This window comes from Tenrec ecaudatus, chromosome 14 (assembly GCF_050624435.1).
Source record: "Tenrec ecaudatus isolate mTenEca1 chromosome 14, mTenEca1.hap1, whole genome shotgun sequence".
Taxonomy (NCBI): domain Eukaryota; kingdom Metazoa; phylum Chordata; class Mammalia; order Afrosoricida; family Tenrecidae; genus Tenrec; species Tenrec ecaudatus.
The window spans coordinates 29,060,264-29,081,808 of record NC_134543.1 but is presented as its reverse complement, the minus strand read 5'-3'; the positions used below and the strand labels follow the sequence as shown (position 1 = coordinate 29,081,808).

The 21,545-nt window shown below is 53.3% G+C and overlaps 1 protein-coding gene and 1 long non-coding RNA gene across 2 annotated transcripts in view; one reads left to right on the top strand and one right to left on the bottom strand.

The window, feature by feature from the left end:
* Positions 1–402: 402 nt before the first annotated feature.
* On the bottom strand, positions 403–10,197 carry LOC142426033 (uncharacterized). The gene is made up of 3 exons (XR_012779717.1): positions 9,475–10,197; positions 7,542–7,757; positions 403–3,973 (listed from the first exon to the last, which is right to left on the bottom strand). It is a non-coding gene; the product is annotated as an uncharacterized LOC142426033 (long non-coding RNA).
* Positions 10,198–10,785: 588 nt separating this feature from the next.
* The window catches only part of JDP2 (Jun dimerization protein 2), a 49,233-nt gene continuing 38,473 nt past the window's right edge, over positions 10,786–21,545 (top strand). Inside the window, exons 1-2 of the mRNA XM_075531339.1 lie at positions 10,786–10,926; positions 20,304–20,524. Of these exons, the coding sequence (XP_075387454.1) occupies positions 20,324–20,524 (201 nt within the window). The 5' untranslated portion in view covers positions 10,786–10,926; positions 20,304–20,323. The remainder of the gene's footprint in view (positions 10,927–20,303; positions 20,525–21,545) is intronic.

Sequence of the window (21,545 nt, the reverse complement as noted above, 5' to 3'; positions counted from 1 at the left end):
GGAGAGAGGGTTTTCTACTCTCCTAGAGAGCCACAGGCTTGGAAACACGCCTGGTCTGACAGGGCGCTTGGTGTGGGAATGGATGTGATGGCAGTGGCTTTGAGGAAGGGTCTGCTCTTGATCTCAACGTTCCTGAGCATCAGCCGTAAGCTCAGTATAGGGTTGTGAGAGCTTTAAAGGATCTCCAGTGGGGCAGGAGTTAAATACGAGGCTTAAAAAAAAGTTTTATTAGGGGTTCATACAACTCTTATCACAATCCATACATACATCAATTGTGTAAAGCACATTTGTACATTCATTGCCCTCATCATTCTCAAAACATTTGCTCTCCACCTAAGCCCCTGGCATCAGGTCCTCATTTTCCCCCTCCCTCCCTACTCTCCCCTCCCTCATGAACCCTTGATAATTTATTAATTATTAGTTTGTCATATCTTGCCTTATCTGATGTCTCCCTTCACCCTCTTCTCTGTTTTCCGTCTCCCAGGGAGGAGGTTACATGTAGATCCTTGTAATAGGTTCCCCCTTTCCAATCCACTCACCCTCTACTCTCCCAGTATCACCACTCACACCACTGGTCCTGAAGGGATCATCCTCCCTGGATTCCCTGTGTTTCCCATTCCTATCTGTATCAGTGTACATCCTCTGGTCTAGCCAGATTTGTAAGGTAGAATTGGGATCATGATAGTGGGGTAGGAGGAAGCATTTAGGAACTAGAGGAAAGTTGTATGTTTCATCGTTGCTAATTCGCACCCTGACTGGCTCATCTCCTTCCCGAGACCCATCTGTAAGGGGATGTCCAGTGGCCTACAAACGGGCTTTGGTCTCCACTCCACAGTCCCCCACTCATTCACCATATGATTTTTTGTTCTGATGATGCCTGATCCCTGATCCCTTTGATACCTCATGATCACACAGGCTGGTGTGCTTCTTCCATGTGGGCTTTGTTGCTTCTGAGCTAGATGGCTGCTGTTTACCTTCAAGCCTTTAGGACCCCAGATGCTATACCTTTTGGTAGCTGGGCACCATCAGCTTTCTTTACCACATTTGCTTATTCACCCATTTTGTCTTCAGCGATTGTGTTGGGAAGGTGAGCATCATAAAATGCCAATTTAATAGAAGAAAGTATTCTTGCATTGAGAGAGTACTTCTGCTACCTTAATACTAAACCTATAAATACATGCATATAGATCTATTTCCCCATCCTCATATATAAATATATTTGCATATATACAATTCTTTATTTAGACCTCTATAAATGCCCTTCGCCTCCTAGCTTTTTCCTTTATTTCCTTTGAATTTTCTCCTGTCCCACTATCATACTCAGTCCCCACCAGGATTTCAGCAATTCCTATTGGTTACATTACCCTTGATCATGCCCTACCAGGCCTCCCATACTCTCCTCACCACCGATTTGGATCACTTGTTGGTCCCTTGTCCCTGGGTTTGTTAACACCACTTCCTTTCCCCCTACCTCCCCTTCTCCCATGTCCTTCCGGAACTGTCGGTCCCATTGTTTTCTCCTCCAGATTGTTCATCCAACCTATTTTATTTAGACAGACCTGCGGAGATAATAACATGCACAAAAACAAGACAGAACAAAACCAAACAACAATATACAATAAAACAACAACAAACCAATGACAAAAAAACCAAAAACAAACCACAACAAGAAAGAAAAGCTTGTAGTTAGTTCAAGGATAGTTTGTTGGCCTTTAGGAGCGTTTTCCAGTCCAGTCTCATGGGGCACCAAGTGCTGGCCCCAAAGTCCACCTTCAGCATTCCCTGGGGACCTTGTTGCTCTGTTCCCTTGCTGTTCTGTTGCACCCCCTTAGTGTTTTGCCTCAGTGTGGCAGGATCAGATCAGGTGCAATTCCTACACTGTGTCTCCGGTCTTGTCCCTTATAGGGCTATGGGTCAGTGAGGGACGTCATGTCTCATAGTGGGGCCGGCCATGTGGTCCTCTCTGTGGACTGGCTGCTCTAACTGGGAATATCATCTTCAAAGCCTGGTGGGCCATGATGTGCTCCACTCTCTCCTCCTGCCCTTCATCTGCTCTCAGAGCAGATATGTCCCTCTCCTGGAGCTGCACATTCAGTGCCATCCTTTGAAATAAATTCTTCTGGGGGGAGGGGCAGGTGTCCACGTAGCAATTGGGATTGGAGCCGGCCTCTCACCTCTCCACTGGTTCCCTACTCCACGCTGGCACGTTGCATTCACATCTTGGAGCACTGGGTTGAAGTGTGGTCCCTCTTTCCCTGTGGAGACACAAACACTACCCTCCCCTTGGGTGGGTCAGTAAACACAAGGCTTTCACCGGGCAGGGCCGTTTGAGCCCATCATCTGCAGGAGGAAAATGAGGTCGTCGACTTCCATACAGACATATCACTTAAGGTGGCTATGAGTCTGAAGTGACTGGTCACTGGGAGGTTCGGATTTTACAAAGGAGGAAACTGAGGCCCAAGCTTTTAATCCAGGACACCCCTGGGGATGGGAGCAGGGACTGGGAAGGAAACAATGAGCGGAGAAGGGTCTTCAACCCCTTGGAAAGCAGTAGATGTGAGCGGTAGGTGAAAAAAATTGTGTGCGTGGGGGTGGGGGGGAACTTTTATATAGTACAATGCATACATTTTCAGATGGAAACCTTCATGTCGAGGCCCCTTAATTACCCAACCCTATGATTTAATGGACCCGTCAGGTCTGAACAAATACAAGAGACTCAACGCAGGTTTATTTGTGTTGTACTTGACCACACTATGAGAGCTGGCAGCAAAGTCTGTCTTTGCTATCTGCAAAGTCTGAGGTTCAAAACCACCCGCCGCTGGATGGGAGAAAGACAGAGTTTTCTACTCTCATAAAGACTCAGAGATTGACAGGCGCAGTTCGATCCTGTCTTACAGGGTCGCCATGACACCACAGCACCGGCATCAGCTCAATAGCAGTAGCTTTGGTTTTGACCAAAATACACCCACCCCCGTGGCTTGCATGGCGGGGGGGGGGGGGGAGACGGGAGGACTGGGCTAAGAGAGAAGATTCGAAGAGCCTTACCACTCTGTGACCATGCCTTTCTTCTTCTTCACCACTGGACCCCTTTGTCGCTAACTCGATTGCCCTAGCCCTTTCATTATCACTGAGTCCTAGACCAAGCTGTGCCCTCGTCCATTCGTGAGCCCCACGCATATGTGGAAGTCACCCCGTCTGGAAACATTAACAGGCCGACAGCATTCTTGTTGAGCTAAAGGCATTTGATGGTTCTATGGGCACATCCATGTGGATGGCTTGTGTCATGACGCCCCTGCCTGCCGTCAGTCATTCATCCCCTTCCCAGGGGGGTTCGGGGCTGATTTTAAAACATAACATTCTGGCCGCGGAACTCCTCAGGTTTTCCTTAAAGCACACGAGTCCCCGTTTCCTCATTTTTATGACTATCCCCCATCTTCCTGGGCCTCCAGTCGTCAGTCTGTCCTCCGCTAGGGTTGGGAATGGTACTTTTTTTTTTTAATCTCTTCTCTTTTTTTGCTTTGACTTCTCCAGTAGGGTGACACCTGATGCCGGGTGCGTAGGAAACATTCAAACAAGGTGGTTTGACTAAGTGACTGAAATGACTAACGGAACCACGGGTTGCGAGAAGACCGTTTAGCGTGGAGCCTCTCAGGTGGCTGAGTGTGGCTGATGGACGAGGTAACAACAGTGAACAGATGAAACTCCACGGTGTCAGACCTGCCGTCCCTTCGACGCTCGGCAGCAGGTGAGTTTACTCCTTCTTTTGATGGCAAGTGCCAGAAAACCCAACGGAAACTATTTTATCAAAGAAGAGGATGTCATGACCGCAGGACTGTGAAGTCCAGAGACCAACCAGCAGGTTCTCGTGGTCCGTTTGGCTCCGTTTCTCTCTTTGCATGGTCTGGTGATCTTTTCTGCCCGTGGGTTGGTTTTTGACTCAGTCCATCTCTTGTCACAAGACTAGAAAGAAATGCTGATTGACAGCCACAAGTTGACATGGTTACACTCGAGTTTAAGAAAAGAGCATCCATATACAGAATCTCAGGGAAGATGCTGATTGGTCCTGTTTGTACCCATTCCTAAACCAATCGGTGACCTGGGAAATAGACTACTCTGATTGGTCAGCTCAGGCCACCTACACACCTAAGTTGGAGGTGATAAGACAGGAGGATTGATATCCTTCCACATGTTTAAAAGAACAGCACACACCCACTATACCCGATGCACCCCATACTTTTAACCAGATAACTTTCTCTCACTCTGATCCTCCCAAGCATTATTGTGTTAGAAGAAGAGGGGGAACTTTCCCTCAGTGTAGCGGTGTTTCTACAGATGTCGATTTGTTTTTAAACCCTTTGATGTGCTGTGTGTGCCAAATTCCTCTGGGTGGTTATGAGAAGCGAGACCTTTTGATTTAAGCCAGCCCACCATTACCATGCCAGCTTTCTCTGGCCCCACCTTCGGGGAGAAAGTCAAAGGCTTTTCCTCCTGTTGTTTCCTGGTAGCTGTGGCATAGTTACAAGTTGGGCTGCTACTAACTACAAGGTCAGCAGTTCAAAACCACTAGCTGCTCTGAGGGAGAAAGTTGAGACTTTCTACTCCTGTAAAGAGTTACAGTCTCAGGAACCCACAAGGGGCAGTTAGTTCTACTCTGTTGTATAGGGTGGCCATGAGTCAGCATTGGCTTGATGACAGTGCGTTTAGTAACGAAAACCCAAATCCTCATAACTGGATCAATTGCCGGCAACATCATGATCAATGGAGAAAGGACTGAGGTTGTCAAGGATTTCGTCTTGCTTGGATCCACGTTCAGTGCTCATGGAAGCAGCAGCCAGGAGCTCACATGATGCATTGCATTAGACGGAACTATTGCACAAGACTTTTTAAAGTATTAGAAATTAAGGATGTTAGTTTGAGGACTGAGGTGCACCGGACCTAAGCCATCCCTGGTCATTTCATTTGCCTCATATGCATATTCAAGTTGGACATTTCAGAAGGAAGACCAAAGAAGACTCGGTGCCTTTGAACTGCAGTGCTGGAATGGAATGTTGAAAGTACCATGGACACGCAAAGAACCAACAAATCTGTCTCGGAAGAAGTTCAGCCAGAAAGCTCCTTCAAAGCAAGACTGGCCGAGACTTCATCTCACATACTTTGGGCATGTTGTCAGGAGAGACCAGTCCCTGGAGAAGGACATCAGGCTTGGTCAAGAAGAGGGGCAGCGAAACAGAGGAAGGCCGGAAGGCCTTTGACAAGATGGGTTCACACAGTGGCTGCAGCAATGGGCTCAGACATCGGAGGTATTGTGGAATTGGTGCAGAACCAAGTGGTGATTTTTCTGTTGTACAGTGGAGCGCTGTGAGTCAGAACCCAGTCGGTGGCACCTAACAACAACAACCACCACAACCACAACAACTGACACGCAGGAGGCCACAGCCACAGAAACGGTTCTCTATCATTTTTAGCAAACATAAAAGCTAATCTGAATGATTTCCTGAGACCATCCTTCTCCTCTTTATCCTGAGTTTTCTATAGCATGTGTTTGCTTTTCATTAGCAGATTAAAATTAATTGATTTTGAACTTTTCTGGTGATCGCTCTGTGACGTACTGGGGACACCTGAAGGGCAGCGACTGGCATTGTGTTTGCAGCAGGAGCTACAAAACTAAATGTCCCCAGGTGCAAGATAGGCCATCTGAATAAGCGGAGGAAGTTGGGTGAAGATTGTTAAATTGGAGCATTTTAATCCTATCTCTAGGGGGCAGCCACTAGTGGTTCCCAGCCCATTATTACTGGGAATGAATGCTTTGGCAGAGATGAATCAGTCCTTGATACCTGGTAGCCCTTTCCTCCATTGTACATTGGAATTAGGAATAGCCATGCGACTTCTTGGGCCAATGGAATGTGAGCTAGACATGTGCATTGCAGGAGGAAATATCTAAGTTTTATACCTGGAACCTCATTACTTCTCTCTCTTTCCCTGCCTTGGGGATGATGAATGTACTTGCTGACATGGCAGTGTAATACTGAGCGATCATCTATCAGAGAAGCTGCCCTGAAGGGTCCCCTAGATCTACAGTTGTCCTATGTGTGTGAGAAATAAACTTCTCTTGTGTTAAGCACTGAGCTTTGGGGAATGTTTAATCCTGCAGCACAACCTCACTAAGCTTGACTGTCACATATACCCAACACTGCCTGACTTTGCTAGAAATTCAGATTCTTGTGGGAAATCTTTGATACACAAAGTTTGAAAAATGGAGCCAGCAAAACCCAAATCTGTCTGCTGGCTACTCACTAGTCAAACCAGTTGTCATGGTGTTGACTTCAACTCATAGTGACCCCATGCCTGTCAGAGTAGATTGGGCTCCGGGGAGTTTCTTTGTTTGTTTTTAATCTTTTATTTTATTTTTTTTTGTTGTTGCGGGTATATGTATCGCCGAGTAGACACCAGCTCCACAATTTCTACAGTAAAATCTAGTGACACTGATAGCATTCTGGGCAGCCCTCCTCGTCCTCCTTTCCCGACTTGTTCCCCCCGCCCGGAAACATAAACTCACTGCCCCCTATGTTTCTGCCTCCTCTTTCGAGTTGCTGTTGTCTTTTGATCCCATACAGATAGATCTTAAAGGAGGACATCGTGGTTTAAGACGACTTTGGGTATGTTTTTGGTTTGAGGATTAAAGACCATCTCAGGCAATCATTTTGGGTGCGCGTCCAGCTTCCAGGACTCCAGAAAGTGGGTTCCATGAGATTTTGAAGTGCTGCTTGGCACTGTCTTTGTATTGACCAGGATTCTTTTATGGAATCTTTTATCAACATGTTTAGTAATGGTAGTTCATCCCCATCCAGTTCTTCTGGTTTCATGGCCAAGGAGGAGATTGCTCTCAGAGCGTTTTGAAGGGCTTATTGTTTTCCTAAGTAGATTACCAACTTTTTCTTGCGATGCCTGTGGGGACTCTAGGCTTGGGCCTCTACACTTTGGGTTAGTAGCATAGTACGTGAACCATCTTACTACCGAGCTAGTTACTAGCTTGTACTATTTGCTCTACGTGGTGTAAGTAGAGAATAGAGCATTTAGCAAATTATTTTCTTGTTGCGTAATCCTATCAGAACTCTTAAGGTGCTTAGTCTTTATCACATAAGGACATCTTAGCCCCTCTTGCTCTCTTGTTCATCAGCCTTCAAGTCCACTGAGCTGGAGGAGGGATCGTGCCTTAGACACACATACCACATCGTGCCAGGTGCCTCCTAGATTTCCAATGAGTACCAATGTAAATCTTAGCTGTTTGGTGTTCTACACAGCACTATCCCTTTCTCCTTTGATAGCGGAGGAACAAGACTGCGAATGAATCACTTCACTTCCCCGCTTCCCATTTTCCTCTTTGCGAAGCACCTGAGACCGATCAATGTCCACTAGGCTGTAAAGCATTATACTGCAAATAAGTGGGTGATGCCAAACCCAGCCGATCGAGCAGGACTTTTCTCAGTGCAAGTGATAGGAAAAACCTAAATTCAAGCTGCCATTGGTAAGACATAACTTACCTGATTTCTACAGCTACAAAACATTAGCTCTGATGTCAGCTGGGTGGGATGCAGGAACGCAGACAAGGTCAGCGGGACTCATCTGTCTTTTGCCTGCTGCTTGGCTCTGGGGTGCTTTGCTCGTCTTTGCATTGGCATCTGCAAGGGATTCCTGAATCCTTAGCCTCATCAGATACACTTGGGATACGTGGCGATCTCTCAGTCTGCCCATGAAGGCTGCGGAGGGAATACAGTCATTGGTCAGGGTTGGGTCACTTGTTCAGGAGTCCTGGTGTTGTCGTTACATGTTGGGCTGCTAGCCACGAAAGTCAGCAGTTTGAAATCACCAGCCGCTCCGTGGGAGAAAGAGAGTGGTTTCTACCCACCTAAGGCACTGGTCTGGGAAACTCACAGGGGCCAGTTCTACCCTGCTCCATAGGGTTGCTGTACTTAGCAACCTGAGAACCCTGCTCTCTACTGAGATCAGCGTCATCCAGCTTTGCAGGGTTCATCTGTGCATAGATGAACTAACTGGTTTATGGCCTGTCCCCAAGGCCAAGCCCAGTGAGGCCTAGTAGGGAGCCAGTGCCGTTCTAAAGGGGGTCTGGAAGCTGTACCAGCATGCCATTTTACACAAAATGAAGAACATCTGTATCACCTGATGGGGCGGCTTGATGGGTTTTATACAGAGGTGGAGAGGACTAATGATCCCCAAGTTATTCCTTGGTGCCCCACTGGCCACCCCTGTAGTATAGTTAGCTTGTGGGGGAAGCAAAGGCTTAGCAGGACTGCTGGTGGCCCAGGCACGATTTAAAATGGGCTCCGGAGAGCCCACCCCCACCTCCCTCTAACCACACACATTAATGATTAGTCCCTGTACGTGGATCAGTTTCGTTTTTCCAAGGTCCCAACTGGAGATGCAGAAAGTAAAATTGTCCCTGTTCAGTGTTTTCTTCCACACAAACATCCAAACGTCACGGGGGAGAGGTCATACAGCAGATTCATAAGACCCAGCTTTGATCATTACACTGTAGTAAAGGTGAGGTGGACCTTGCAGAGGCTGAGTCATATTCTTCCGCGGGACTATCAGAGTCCGACTCAGTTTCCAATGCATGTTCTGCGAGGGTCTGCCTTTCTTTTTACTCGCTAAATTCCCGGTTTGAGAGCGTGCTGAGGGCGAAGGTGAAGAGAATGTGCAAGAACAGTCCTCTTATATAGAAAGAGCTCATCGCCTGGGCAAAGATGAAAACGTCACGAAACCACCAGCGGGAGCGGGGGCGGGGGCGGGGACCGGGGGAGACTGGGCTTTCGATTCCCCTGAAGAGTCACCGTCCTGGAAACTCACAGGGTCGGTTCTACGCATAGGGATCAGCTCATAGGGTTGTGACAGAGTTTCGTTTTTGCTTTAATCTTCTGGATGATGCCAATGAATGGCAGACTTCGCTTCGACCCTGGCGGCATAGAAGGCTATGAACTGGGCCGCGACCTGCAAGGTCAGCAGTTCGAGCCCACTAGTTGCTCCGCTAGTTTGTTCCTTGGGAGAAAGATGAGGCTTTCTGATCCCATTCAGATTTACAGCTTCGGAAGCCCCCAAAGAAGGCCGTTCTACACCATCCTATAGGGTCGCAATGTGTCGGAATCGATCTGATGGCAGTGAGTTTGGGATTGCGAACCCCAAGGCGGGATTGTCAATGCACCCAGTGACATCGCCAAAGAATAGCCTGCTTCCATAAAGTTTAAACCCAAACCAAACCCACAGCAGTCGGCTGGATTCGGTTGGAGAACACCCTATGGAGCTTCTACTACGGAACACATGGGCTCACCAAGAATCGGAACCGACCCCAGGGCAGCCAGCAGGGTGGTGGTGGTGATTTTTGTTTTCTTTCTTTTTTCCTTTCTCTCTCTCTCTCTCTCTCTCTCCTTCCTTACTTTTCTTTAGGGATGGGGTACTCACGTGACAGAGACAGGCTCCTTGGGCTTTGCGTGCATGCGCCCATCTGCCTCAAGCCTGTTGTTCCATTCGCTCTGAGCACCTGTCCTCCAAGAAGGCGTCCACTTTCACTTCCTTCCTTCTCTGGGCCATGACCTGACATGACTCTGGGGAGACTGACAGTCACCCAGGTTACACACCGTCACCCCTATAGGGCTTACTTAGGAGGACAGGTAGGGGGCTGGTCCGGCTCTGGGCTCCGAAGAGGGCGGGAAGGGAAGGGAACTTCAGCCTCAGGTGGAGGAGCCTTGACTTTACCTCAGCCCAGGGCTCGGGGCTCAGGTGTCACCCTCGGACCTGAGGACAGTGGGTGGTTATCCCCAACATGCTTTCCTCCCAAACCCTGCTTCACCGGAGCCATCCCTCCAGGCATGAAAAGGTGTGAGCTGAGATGGCAAGGGCTCCCAGTGCGCGGATGAAGGCCACTTGGTCCCCTGAAGGCCGGGTCGCCCATTGCCATGTCCATCAGAGGAAGAGAGCTGTAGGGTGTGTGTGGGTGTCAAAAGCTCCTGAGTCAAAGTGTGGGAGCCACAGAGAAGGCCCAGGTCTCAGGCCTGCACCTCCCCAGCGCCAGGGGCAAGGGCTTTTGAAGCCCCCAGTGTGGGGCAGGACGCCTACGGGCGACCCGCTCCCAGGGCTTCCCGAGGCCAGTGGCGGCGAGGTGGGCAGTAGTCAGTGGGGGAGGCCTCCCTGCCCTCCTCTGCCCATCCTCCCCCCCGCCCCCCGCCCCCAGACGTGCCGATCCTTCCCTAGTGTCCAGGGATGGAATTGGGTTGTTGGGAGCCCGGGCTAGCCCGGGGAGAGGAAGACGGGCTTCCAGGCCAGGGGCTCGGGCTGTCCCAGGGCCGCTGCTCCCCGGCTCTCCGCGAGCAGCGGCGGCGGCGCAGCACTGGGGATGCGCTTACATAACCGGCCGCCGCTGCCGCCGCCACCGCGTCCTGCTTCCTCGCCGGCTGCGGGCCCGCGGGGTGGGCGCGCGGGGCGCGCGGGGAGCGGGGCGCGAAGGGCTGCGGGGGAGGTGAAGGTCAGTGGGTGTGAAGCGCCGGATCCACACCCGTCCCTCCCCCCAGCCCCCTCCCTCCCTTCCTCTCCGTCCCCCCCTCTGACGTCTGGAGCTGGCAGCCCGGCCGGTTCCGCATTCCCGACCCCTCCCCGCCGCCCAGGGGCCGCTATATAGCCGGGGCTGATGCAACCCGTCCCGCCGCCCGCCACAGCCTGCGGGAGCGACGCTCGGCGGCCGCGACGGGGGGCGCTGGCGGCGGACGCGGCGGCGGCGGCGGCGGCGGGGCTGGCGCCGCGGCGGCTCCCGGGCCGGGACGGGCCTGGGCAGCGGGCGGCAGCGGCGCGGAGCGGGCACGGCGCCTGCAGCCGGGCCCCGGCCCCGGGGGCGCCGCCTCCGCGCGCGGCTTCTGCACGGTGGGTGCCAGGGCGCGGGGGCTCCGGGCGGGCACCTGGGACGGACGGTCCCGCGGGAGGCTCCCGCCGCCCCCGGAGCTGGAGCTCTCCCGGCGGGCGGGGGTTGGGGGGGGCGCGGCAGCCCGGCCCTCCGAGCGCGGCGGCTGCCCCTGGGTGCCCGCCCCGGGACGGCCGGCTCGCTCCCGCGCGCTCCTCCCTGGTCCCGGGGCGGCGGGACAGGCGCGCGGGTGCGGAGGCAACCTCCGGCCGGAGACGAGCGTGGGGGTGCAGGCAGGGGTGGGGGACGGGGTGGGGAGGGGGTGAAAGGCCGCGAAGGAATGACAAGGACCTGCTGCAAAGTCGTGCCCGCCCCGTGTCCCCTTGGCGGGGAGGAAGCGCGCTCTCGGAGGACCCGGAAGAGGGGGCTGAGAAGGGCTCAGGGTTCCGATCCCTGGCAAAGGGGCCTCTCGCAGGGCCACTGCTCTTATTTCTGGACGGGGAGTGGGCCCAGGGGCGACTTTGGGCTCCACCGCCTCCCACGCGGGGTTATATAAGGAGACCAGCCAGCTCCTCTAGGTAGCCGGCCCCTCCTCTCTGGCCCAGCCCAGTTTAGAAGGCTCTCTTCTGTCCCTCGCCCTAAAGGACACTAGGGGAGCTGGGCCTAGGCTTGGACCGCTGGACCCTGTGGTGGTAGGTCTGTGGTTGGAACTGGAAGAGGAGAGACCTCAACTCTTCCGCCGAGATGCCTGGGCCAGCTCTCGGGGCTGGAGAAGCAGGCGCCAAGGGAACATGGGCCGGTCCCTCTTGGGCCAACTCCCATTGCAAGGTTGCGTGACCCCTGCCCCGTGGGCTGCATCCCGAAGCTGGGCTCAGGCCTGACCGGAGTGTCAGGTCTCGTGTCCAGCGTGGGCTTGCACACTGTGGTCGTGGAGACATGGTTGATAAGGTGGTGGCCTCTCCGTAGGGTCTTGGTTTGGGGAAGATTGGTAGTATCTGGTTGTCCTTTTAAGACCTTGATAGAACTGAGCTCACTTATCATCGTCCTTCCCCCAGCCTCCCTTCCCTGAGGGTTTAAAAAGAAAAAGGAAAGAAAAAACACCTCTCCCATTGCTTTCATCTCTCCCCCAGATCTAACAGCAGCTGAGATGGACGGCTTATCTTCCTCTGCAGGTTTCTAGGGGAGAGTTTAAGCGGGTATCAAGTGCAAGCATGGCTCTGATTGTATATAAAGCTCAGGACGAGGGAAGAGAAGCAGGATCTATTCCGGTGCCTCTGGGAGGGTGAGATTTTGCCTTGTTTAAAGCAAGAGGGTGGATTTCTCAAAGGCTCTCTGTTCCCGTCTAGTCTACGTTGGCCTCGGTTCAGAGCTGCAGGCAGTTCCAGAACCTTCCTGAAGAGCTGGGTGCTATGGGATTTGTAAGAGTGCTACAAGGCATGGGGGCGGAGGTCTGGGACTTTCTCCTAGCTGGGTGGCAGCCATCTCCGGGGTGATGTGCAAATAAGTGATGGCTGGGTCCACTAGCTGGACAGGCACGCGGGTCTCCCTGCTCAACCACTGCCTGCCTTTTGCAGCCACCTGGGTGGAAGTGCTTCTCCCGGTCTCCTTTACGCCCGCGGCTTGCTGTTGCCCCACCCTCCTCCCTCCACCTGTTTGCAGGATGTGCGGGCATCGTTTCCAACCTGCAGAGTCCTTGGCAGAACGGGAAGGGCTGGTGGTGCCCTGGGCCGCTCTCTTGTGAGCATCTCCCCTTCCTACCGGCCCCCAAAGGCAGGGGCCTGTGCCATCCAGGTTGGCCCACTGTGTATTCATTCAGACCCAGCGCACTTGAGCAGTCCGAACTGGGACTGAGGGCAAGTTACAGTCTTTTCTGCTGCAGCATGCAGTTTGCCTTTTTCTGCCCCCCCCACCCCCCACCCCCCGGCGAGTGAATTATGCCTGCAACTGAAATGGAAGAAAGAGGAAAACAGAGCGAGTGTGTGTGGCGATGTGTATGCTCGTACCTGTACAGGCAGGGGGAGAGCAGCAGGCACACTATTTTTCCATTTTCCTTTAATTAAGGCTCTGTGGAGGTGTGTTTGAAAACAGAGGGTCTCCTATGCCTGCGAGGAGGGTGAGAACACTGTTTTGGCTGCGGCCTGGGCCATATGCAGCGTATGGAGGCCAATGAAACTGGGCCTGGCTCGTCTGTTGCTTGTCTTGGCAGTTGGTTCCGTGGCTTGTGTTACCAGCTCTGGAACTTAAGGGCTGCCAAGCTTCGTGTGTGTGTATGTGTGTGTGTGTGTGTGTGTGTGTGTGTGCTCGAGAGCACACGTGTATGTGTACACTCTGGTGCGAGTGTGTGGTTTGGCCTCTCGGAGCCCAGCAGAGACAAATGCCTTAGCGACCCGGGGCTTAGAGTTCTCAGCCTGTGTTTCTTTATGCTCCTGAGTGACTGTGGGAGGCCCAGTTAGAGACCTTCGTTCTTGGAGGTTTTTCGCTCTATTTTTTCCCCTGCAGCCCACGGGATCTCAGCTCTGGAGCTCCATGGCCAAAGCCTGAACTTGCCAGTGACTTTTTTTTTAAAGGGCCAAACCATTTATAACGCACTGTGCATTCAGTGCCTGGTGCTGTCTTATTCACTGCTGACACGGAGGCAGAACAGAGCTGCTGAGCGAGGAGGGAGGGCCCTGTGGCCTTCTTGCCTCTGGCTGCCCGGGACCAGCGTTCCTGACAGGAACGACTTCCTGTGTGTTTGCTGAGCATCTACGCTGGGCAGAAGAGAGCACAGTGTTTGGAGGGCAGGCCTGTGGAAAGCATTTCTCTGGTCTTCACGGAAGACCAGGGTCCCTGCTGGTCATGTGGCTGGGGCAGCGATGTGGCGACAAAGCCTGCCAGTGGCTTTCCCTGCCCTCTGATCTTGCCTTATCTTCCTGTGGAGACCCAAGGAGAGACCCTACCCACCCAAGTGCAGGGAAGCCGTGGGCAAAAGGGCACAGAAGAGGAGGCAGAGGTGGCCCCGCCGCCGCCCGTTGGAGGGGCCTCACCAGTGATGTGTGCAGTGGGCATCTGGGCAGCAGGGTGGAGGAGGTGTCCGCTGAGGGAAGCTGCCGTCCTTTCTGCTTCTTGTGCCTGCTCCCTTTTGTGTCTCTCTATGGCATGTGCTTGGATTCGGGATGGCTTCCCCACTGGGGGATTTTAGGTCTGGAAAGAGGAAGAGCAGCGAGTCAGAGGAGATGGGTGTTAGATGGAACATTCCAGAAGGGCCCCTCTACAAAGGGGTCACAGCACAGTGACGTGGACTTTGCGCGCATTCCAGGTACTTTCCATGTGTCACCTAATTTAATCTAATCCGCAGCCCGAAGGGTCGTGCTTGGTTAGCATTCTCACTCGACAGGTGAGGAAGACGAGGCACAAAGGGGTTAGGCTTAAGGTCACACAGCTAGGAAGGGGCAGACCACCTGGCTCCAAAGAGGCCCCCTTTCCCCCACCACTCTCGCCTGGGAACCAGCCCTATGGCCAGAGGGCCTTCTGTCACTTGCATTTCTTCTCAGTTCTGGGACTCTTTCCATCCCATGGTCGCTTTCCCTCTGGGTCTCCTGGTCCTATGCATGCTGGCTGACCTCCGTTATTGCAGATTCCAAGAGAGAGCTCACCACAGAAGAGAGGTCTGGTATCTAAAGGTCACCATCCCTTTGGTGAAGCGAGTGAACTAACCAGACACACACACACACACACACACACACCAATTCCTACTCCTGGCGACCCCATATGTATCAGGCTAGAACCATGCTCCTCAGGGTGGGCAGTGATTGCAACCTCTTAGAAAGGAGGCGGGCAGGCCTTTCCTCCAAGGCACCTCTGGGTAGACTCAAACTGCCAGCCTCTTGGTTAGCAGCTGAACATGTTAACCCTTTGCATCACCCAGGGACTCCTCCATCCACTGACCTGGCACCTTCCTGCCCCCCTTCCCACCCCCCATAGGCTCCTCTTTGCAGCCTTTTTCCTCTAGGGGATCTTCCCAGGCTTCTTGCTGAGTCTCCGTTGCCAGCTGCCTGCCCTTGACTTCCAACCTTACTATTGCTCTGGAACCTTGATCTTGGGACTGCCATTCTCTGCCCATCCACCTTGCTTTGTGGCCTGCCCGCACTCAGCTTCACTTTCTCTAGGGTGGGTGGGGATGTGCCACCTGGGGCCACTGCAGCCGCTTGCACCCTCCCCGGCTCCTGAGACCAGTGCAGGGCAGCTGCTTATCGGAAAGGGAGCTAGCCATCACCAAAAGGCCCAGGGATTTATAAAAGAAAACAAAAACCAAACTCCATTACGTGAATACTGGTTCATAGTCACAGCAGCCCTAGCCGACGGCAGGGTAGAACTGCCGCTGCGGGGTTCCGAGACTGTATGTGTTTACGGGAGGAGAAAGCCCCGTCTTTGTCTCGCAGAACTGTTGGTGCTTTCGAACTGCTGACCTTGCAGATCACAGCCGGACACGTAACCACATCTCAGAAACTTGTAACCTCCCCGAGCTCTTTATCTCTATGGACAGGACGTTCAGGATGCAGAGCCTATTTCTTTAAATCTGTTTTGTTGTTTTAAACCGAACAAAACTGCGTTGCCATTCTGGTGACGACACTGATTATCTGACACTTCCTAAGCATAGCCCTGTGCAGGTTTGGCCATCGAGGCAAATCAGTCTTCGGTGATAGAGGCAGTCCTATTTTAAAAGTATCTCACAGATCTCTAGTAAATCAGAGCAAGTGTAAAGGTGAGGAGTGGGGGGGCGGAAGCTCTCCCAGCCTTTTCTTCCTCGGGAAAGGACCTTTCAAGTTACTAATGCCCGGTAGGACCTGAACCAGTCCGTAGTTTCCTTTATGGCTGTCTGCTCCTGCACGCCCCACCCAGTGCTCAGTGGCATGTGCCCATGCGTTTCTGAGGCAGTCGGGAGAGACAGACGGGCCGATCTTTCCCCAGGCTCCTGCTTCTTGGCTCCATCAGGTCCCTGTTTCCTGTGAACTGGCATGTAGGGAGCTGCGCCACGGCACCCACCACGTAGGGTCCACTGTGACCCGGTGCCAAGCTCCTCCTTGGATCGGTGCTTTACTCAACTTCTCCTCGTTGGCTAGTTGCCAGGCTATTCCTGGTCAGTGGCCCATGTTGCCAAAGTCCTTTTGGATCTTAGGCCCGCCGAGCTCCATTTCCCACTGCTGGCCGCCCGCCAGCATCTAGAACACGCTCTTTATTTATGCCTCCCGGTTCCTAATGGAGATGTGAAGGGTGTTGGGCCCTGAAGGGAAAAAGAAAGAAGCAAGCCACTCCGGGTGCTTCTCCGAAAGCTTTTAGTGTGTAATTTCTCCTTTCCCTCTGAAATTGTTTCCATATGGAACTGCCCGTTGGAGGGGGTGACTTCAGCCCCTGCCATCTTTCCTCCGTCTTCCTTGAAGTGGGCAGATTCTTCCTGGCTGCTCTCCGGCGCCCCTCCTTTTATTGATCCCTGAGTCCCGTCCAATTATTTTCTTTTTTTCAAGTCACCACACTTGACTTTCAGCCTTAGATCGTGGGCCAGTTCCTTGCCGCTAATGAGGATCTGATTAGCAAAGGCAGCAGCCACTCCAGCACCTCCCGTCTTCTGGGAACCCCCTCCCCGCCCCTGCTATTTAGGATGACTTCTCACTGCCAGTGAGCACCAGGCTGTGGAAGGCATGTGTGACAAACTCGGTGTGTGTGAGGGGGGAGGGGATGAGATAGAAAAGGGGGCTTTGGCTTCTGTAAAGGGAGGCTGATGTCTGGTCCCCCGAGAGTCTTGGAGGTGACTCACGGGAGCAGGAGGCTGTCCCGAGATGGAGCGTGGCAAGGCATTATGGGACCGCCTCTCCTAAGGGGTGGCCGCCCACGGTAGCGGCGGATCCCTGGCATGTTGGGATCCTTGGTTAGTGTTTCGGTTATAACTGAGTGGGGGCTGGCTTCCCTCTCCCGGGCATGGTGCAGGTGGAGACACATGCAGAAGGCCCAGGGATGTTTTCTGGGGAGTGGGGCGTGGGTTGGGGGGGTCTCCTTTGGGAACGCAGAGCTGAGAGGCGACAGCACAGCCTGGTAATGAGCACCGGTGTTTCCAGAGACAGGTTGCTCCCCTCCTCACCAAGCTTGGCTCCGCCGTGAACGTGTTCATGCCTTCATCCCTCCATCGTGTCTTCAGTTCAGCAGGGATTTGGCGATGACCCTGGCTCTGCTAGAAGCTCTGCTCGGTGATGGGTCACATGGGAGACCCACCAGCCCTGGCTGCTGCTTGGCTGCCGGCCTCTAGGACATGCATCCTTTATTCATGCATCCCAGTTCCTAATGCAGTTCTGATGGTGGTGAGCCCTGAAGGGAAAACAAACAAACAAACAAACAAGCAAACAAACACTGTTCTCCTTAGGGCTTATAGTTGGGGGAGGATCCGGGGCTTCTGGCCAGGGAGGGCTTTGTCCTGTGTCTGTGCCTTAGAGAGCGTGGCAGCTCCTCCATCCCCCGTCAGGGATCTGTATCCAGCACCAGGCACAGAGCCTCCCCCAGCCTCACTGCCACTTCTTGTGACTAGTTAAGCACTTTGTTGTTGTTTTGGTCACTGACTCCTGGTAGCATAGTCCTGGTTGGGGTGAGGGGATTTTATACGTTTTCTCCTCTGCTGAAATGCAGGTGGGAGTTATGTCCCTTTGGCTCAGGTGACCTGGAACCACCCATGTGCTTGCTCAAGGTATCCTGGGGGTCCCCCTGCGGGTCCCTGCATTGGGCACTTTCCTGTCTTCCCTGGGGGAGAGCTGGGGAGGCTTGCCCATGCACAGCCTCAGTGTACTGCGCCCTGCCCTCCGAGAGGACCCTGGACTCCCCTCCTGCTCAGGCTCAGGGGAGACTCACAGCACGTTGGACAGACACAAATGAGGAGTCACAGAGGTTGTTTCTTTGTCCGGCTTCCTCCCAGGTGGCCATGGGGTTGGTTAGGGCACCTCATGGGGGATTATTTCTGGAACCCTGGGAGACAGGGTAGAGGACCTCATCGGCAAGGGAATGGGCCCCCCTGTGGGCCCACATCTGAAAGACCACCGAGAGCAGACCATTTTTCCTGCCCCAAAGTGTCAGCCCCTCTGGGATCCCCAGAGAGGAAGGAAACAAAGAGGACCGAGTGAGAACACACTGGGCATAAACTCCAGGGAGCAGGAGTCTCACCTCTCTGGCTGTATGACCTTGGACAAGTCATGGGCTCTCTCTGAGCTTCAGCTTCCTCGTGTGCAAAATAAGGATGTGGTTTAGATGAGCCCCGGGCCTCCCTCCAGCTCAAAAACTTAGATATGAATGAATGAGTCTTAGATCTTTTTCTGAGACGGCCCAGGGGATGGTGGCTGCTGAGGAAGGGGAGAAGGACGTGGGTGGGAAGGAGGGGCCAAGAGGACCCTGGGTGGGTGGTCGAGCCAGTGGAGCAGAGATGATGGCAGTCAGAGGCACCGCCACTAGCTTCAGTGCAAGCAGGGAGCTCGGTGCAGCTGGGCAGCTGCCGCGAGCTGACTGGGCATGAAATGACAGGCTCCCGTGCTGCTTTAGGTAAGCCCATGATGTAGGGTAGGCGTCTTTGTGGTCTGAGGGGGCCAATTCTCACGTTCTTCTCCGCTCAGAGGTCAGAACTATTGACAGAGAGACACGAGCTGGAGAGGGAACCGTGTTTCACCTCTATTGATTGGCAAAGCTGAAACAAGGGTGGGGGTGGGGGATGGGGGATGCAGCTTAGACTTGTGGCCAAAATGGTCTTCCCAGCACATCCCTCTCTCGACAGCTAGACCTCAGGCAGGAGAGTGGGGTTCTCTTCCAGGGCTGCTCCTTGGGAGACAGTCTGAGCACCTCCTCAATACGCCCCTCTTCACAGGGGGAGACAGGGAAGGTGGAAGAATGGCCCGAGGCTTCTCCTTCATGTGCCCGTGACAGTGGCGGGTTTCTTTCCACGATCTTAAGCAGAAAGCTGGGGTTTCTCCTTGAAACGGGAGTGTACCTGAACTCTATTTCGAGGCTGCTTAAAAGGCAAGGCTACACGGCTGATCTCAGCTCCCCGCAGCCTGCCTCCTAATCGGTGGTCAGGAACAGAATGATGGATGTGGGAAGGTACATGGATGGAAGACAGGGGAGGTGGAGCTGGGTGGACCGGTGGCTGGTTGGATGGATGGCAGAGGACGCTAGGGCACCAGATTCATCTGGTTTTCCCGACAGACAAGCTGTCTTCACTAGCATTTCAACCTTGAAATGAGCAGTTCTTACAAACAAGTTTCCCCCAGGAAGAAGAAGCAAGAACTAAGAGTTGCTTTGGTGTTAGCTTATCAGATTTCCTTCAGGCTGGACCCCCGTCTTCCCTGGCCACCCCTGTCTGGCCGGACTAGAAGATGTGTTTGCTTTGAGAATGGGGACACGATGGAAGCCCTCCTTTTCTGGGAAAACCTCTGCTGATTAATTCCACCTCCTGTGCCTTAGTCTCATCTTCATAGGAACCTCTCTCTCTCTCTCTCTCTCTCTCTCCCCACACACACACGTCCTTTTAACTTAGATTTGCTTCATCATGTACTCCGGCTGCCTTCACAGGAATGCAGAAGAGGACATGTGATTTGCGGGGAGGCACCATGCCAAACCCAAAATAGCTCCCCTCCAACAGGTGCAAAGGTGCTTGAGATTCCGCAGCTCCCAGTCATTCTTGGGGAAGCGCGTGCTGCCCTTAAATCCCAGCTCTGTCGCTGTGAACTGTGCACACCCCCCGAGCAAGCCCTCGCTCCACACTTTGGCTTTCTCTTCCGTGGCAGGGAATTGCTCGGCCCACAATGCCTTGCACACATCAGTGACCGAATCCATGTGGCCGACCTTGGGGTTTGGGGGAGAAAGACGAGGCTGTCTGCTCCCCAGACATTTATCATCTTGGAAACCCCACATAGGGTCACCATGAGTCAGAATTGATGCACCGGCGGTGGGTTTGGCTGGGGTTTTGCTGTTTGGTTTGGAGTCCCGGGGAGGTGTGAAATGCCAACCGCCCAGCTGCTCACCCAAAGGTTGGTGGTTCCAGTCCACCCAGAGGTGTCTTGGCAGAAAGTTCTGGTAATCTGCTTCCAGTCAACTATGAAGGACTTTTTCTTAATGATAAGGTTCGACATTTGAGCAGGATCACTCTCTTGCTTTACGTAGTAAAGGAAAGCAAACAAAGCCAACACTCCTGTCCGTGCCAAGCTCAGTGTCAGGGTGATTTGTGGGACCAAGTTTCCCTCTAGCAGGATGGCGTTAGAGGCAGGACGAGCCAATGGGTGGGTGGGTAGGGGACTCAGGGTCACATGAGTGACAGAGGGCAGGGTCTTGAGCCCCTCCTGGAGCCTTGGCCTGGCTGACAACGCTGTCCCCACTTTTCTCTCTCCCACCCCAGGCTGGACCACTGCTCTTGCTATGATGCCTGGGCAGATCCCCGACCCTTCCGTGACTGCAGGCTCTCTGCCAGGGCTTGGCCCCCTGACCGGCCTGCCCAGTGCTGCCCTGACCACGGAGGAGCTGAAGTACGCCGACATCCGCAACATTGGGGCCATGATCGCCCCCCTGCACTTCCTGGAGGTGAAACTGGGCAAGAGGCCCCAGCCCGTGAAAAGTGAGGTGAGCCAGCCCTGTACCCCAGCAGAGCTTGGGTCCTTACTTTGTGTGACCCAAGTGTAGTCAGAGGACCAGCAGCAAGGCGAGTCAGACCCCCCCGCTCCCTGCCCCAGATCTATCGAACCTGCATTTCAGATTCCAAGGAGAATTCCCTGACACAGAAATCGGAGGAGCACTCGGCTGGGGCCGGCTGCTGCTGCACCCACACATCTCCCCCATCAAGGGGCCGGAGAAGGATGATAGTAAAAATGAACAGTAGTATAGGAGACACAGTGCAAATGTGCATGTGCTTTGTCCAGCTTGGTAGTGCACCCAGAGCCACCCACTGCCACCGAGTCGCTCCTGACTCAGAGGGACCCTGAAAGTACAGGACAGAACTGCTTCTTAGGATTTCTGAGATGGAAAGTCTTTATGGGAGCAAACAGCCTCAACTTTCGCTCCTGGAGCGGCCATTGGATTTGAACTGCTGACCTTATGGTTAGCAGCCAAATGAATAACTCCACTATGCCACCAGGGCTCCTATTAAACAAAAAATGAAAGAAAGAAAGAAGAAAAAAAATTAAAGTATAAAAAATTTAGATGGGTGTCCAAGTTCTACTTCTTACTAGGACTGCTAAAACGGGTCCTCAGTTCAGAGGTGCCCAAACTGGTTTGACCTATTCCCCCTGTCCCCCAAGCAATGAAAACAGTGTAGGTATCTGCTTTTACAGCCTCCTACCCCCACCCCCAATCATTCCAGAGCCCCTCTGTGGGGGATGTCACCCACTTTGGGAAACACTGTCCTCATGGGTCTGTCAAATGATGAATATATATTTTGTGTGACTCCCAGCAAACACATGAAAAAGAAATGACAAACTCCAAAACACGCAGCTGCAAAAGTAAGGCCGGGCCAAGATTATTGGGCTAACTTTGACCATGACACTGCTACTGACATCATCCCCTCTGCCCGTCAGACCCCCACCTGGAGCTGGAGGAGAGCATTTGGAAGGAGGGTGGGGTGGCCTGCCTTCCCAAGCACACGGGT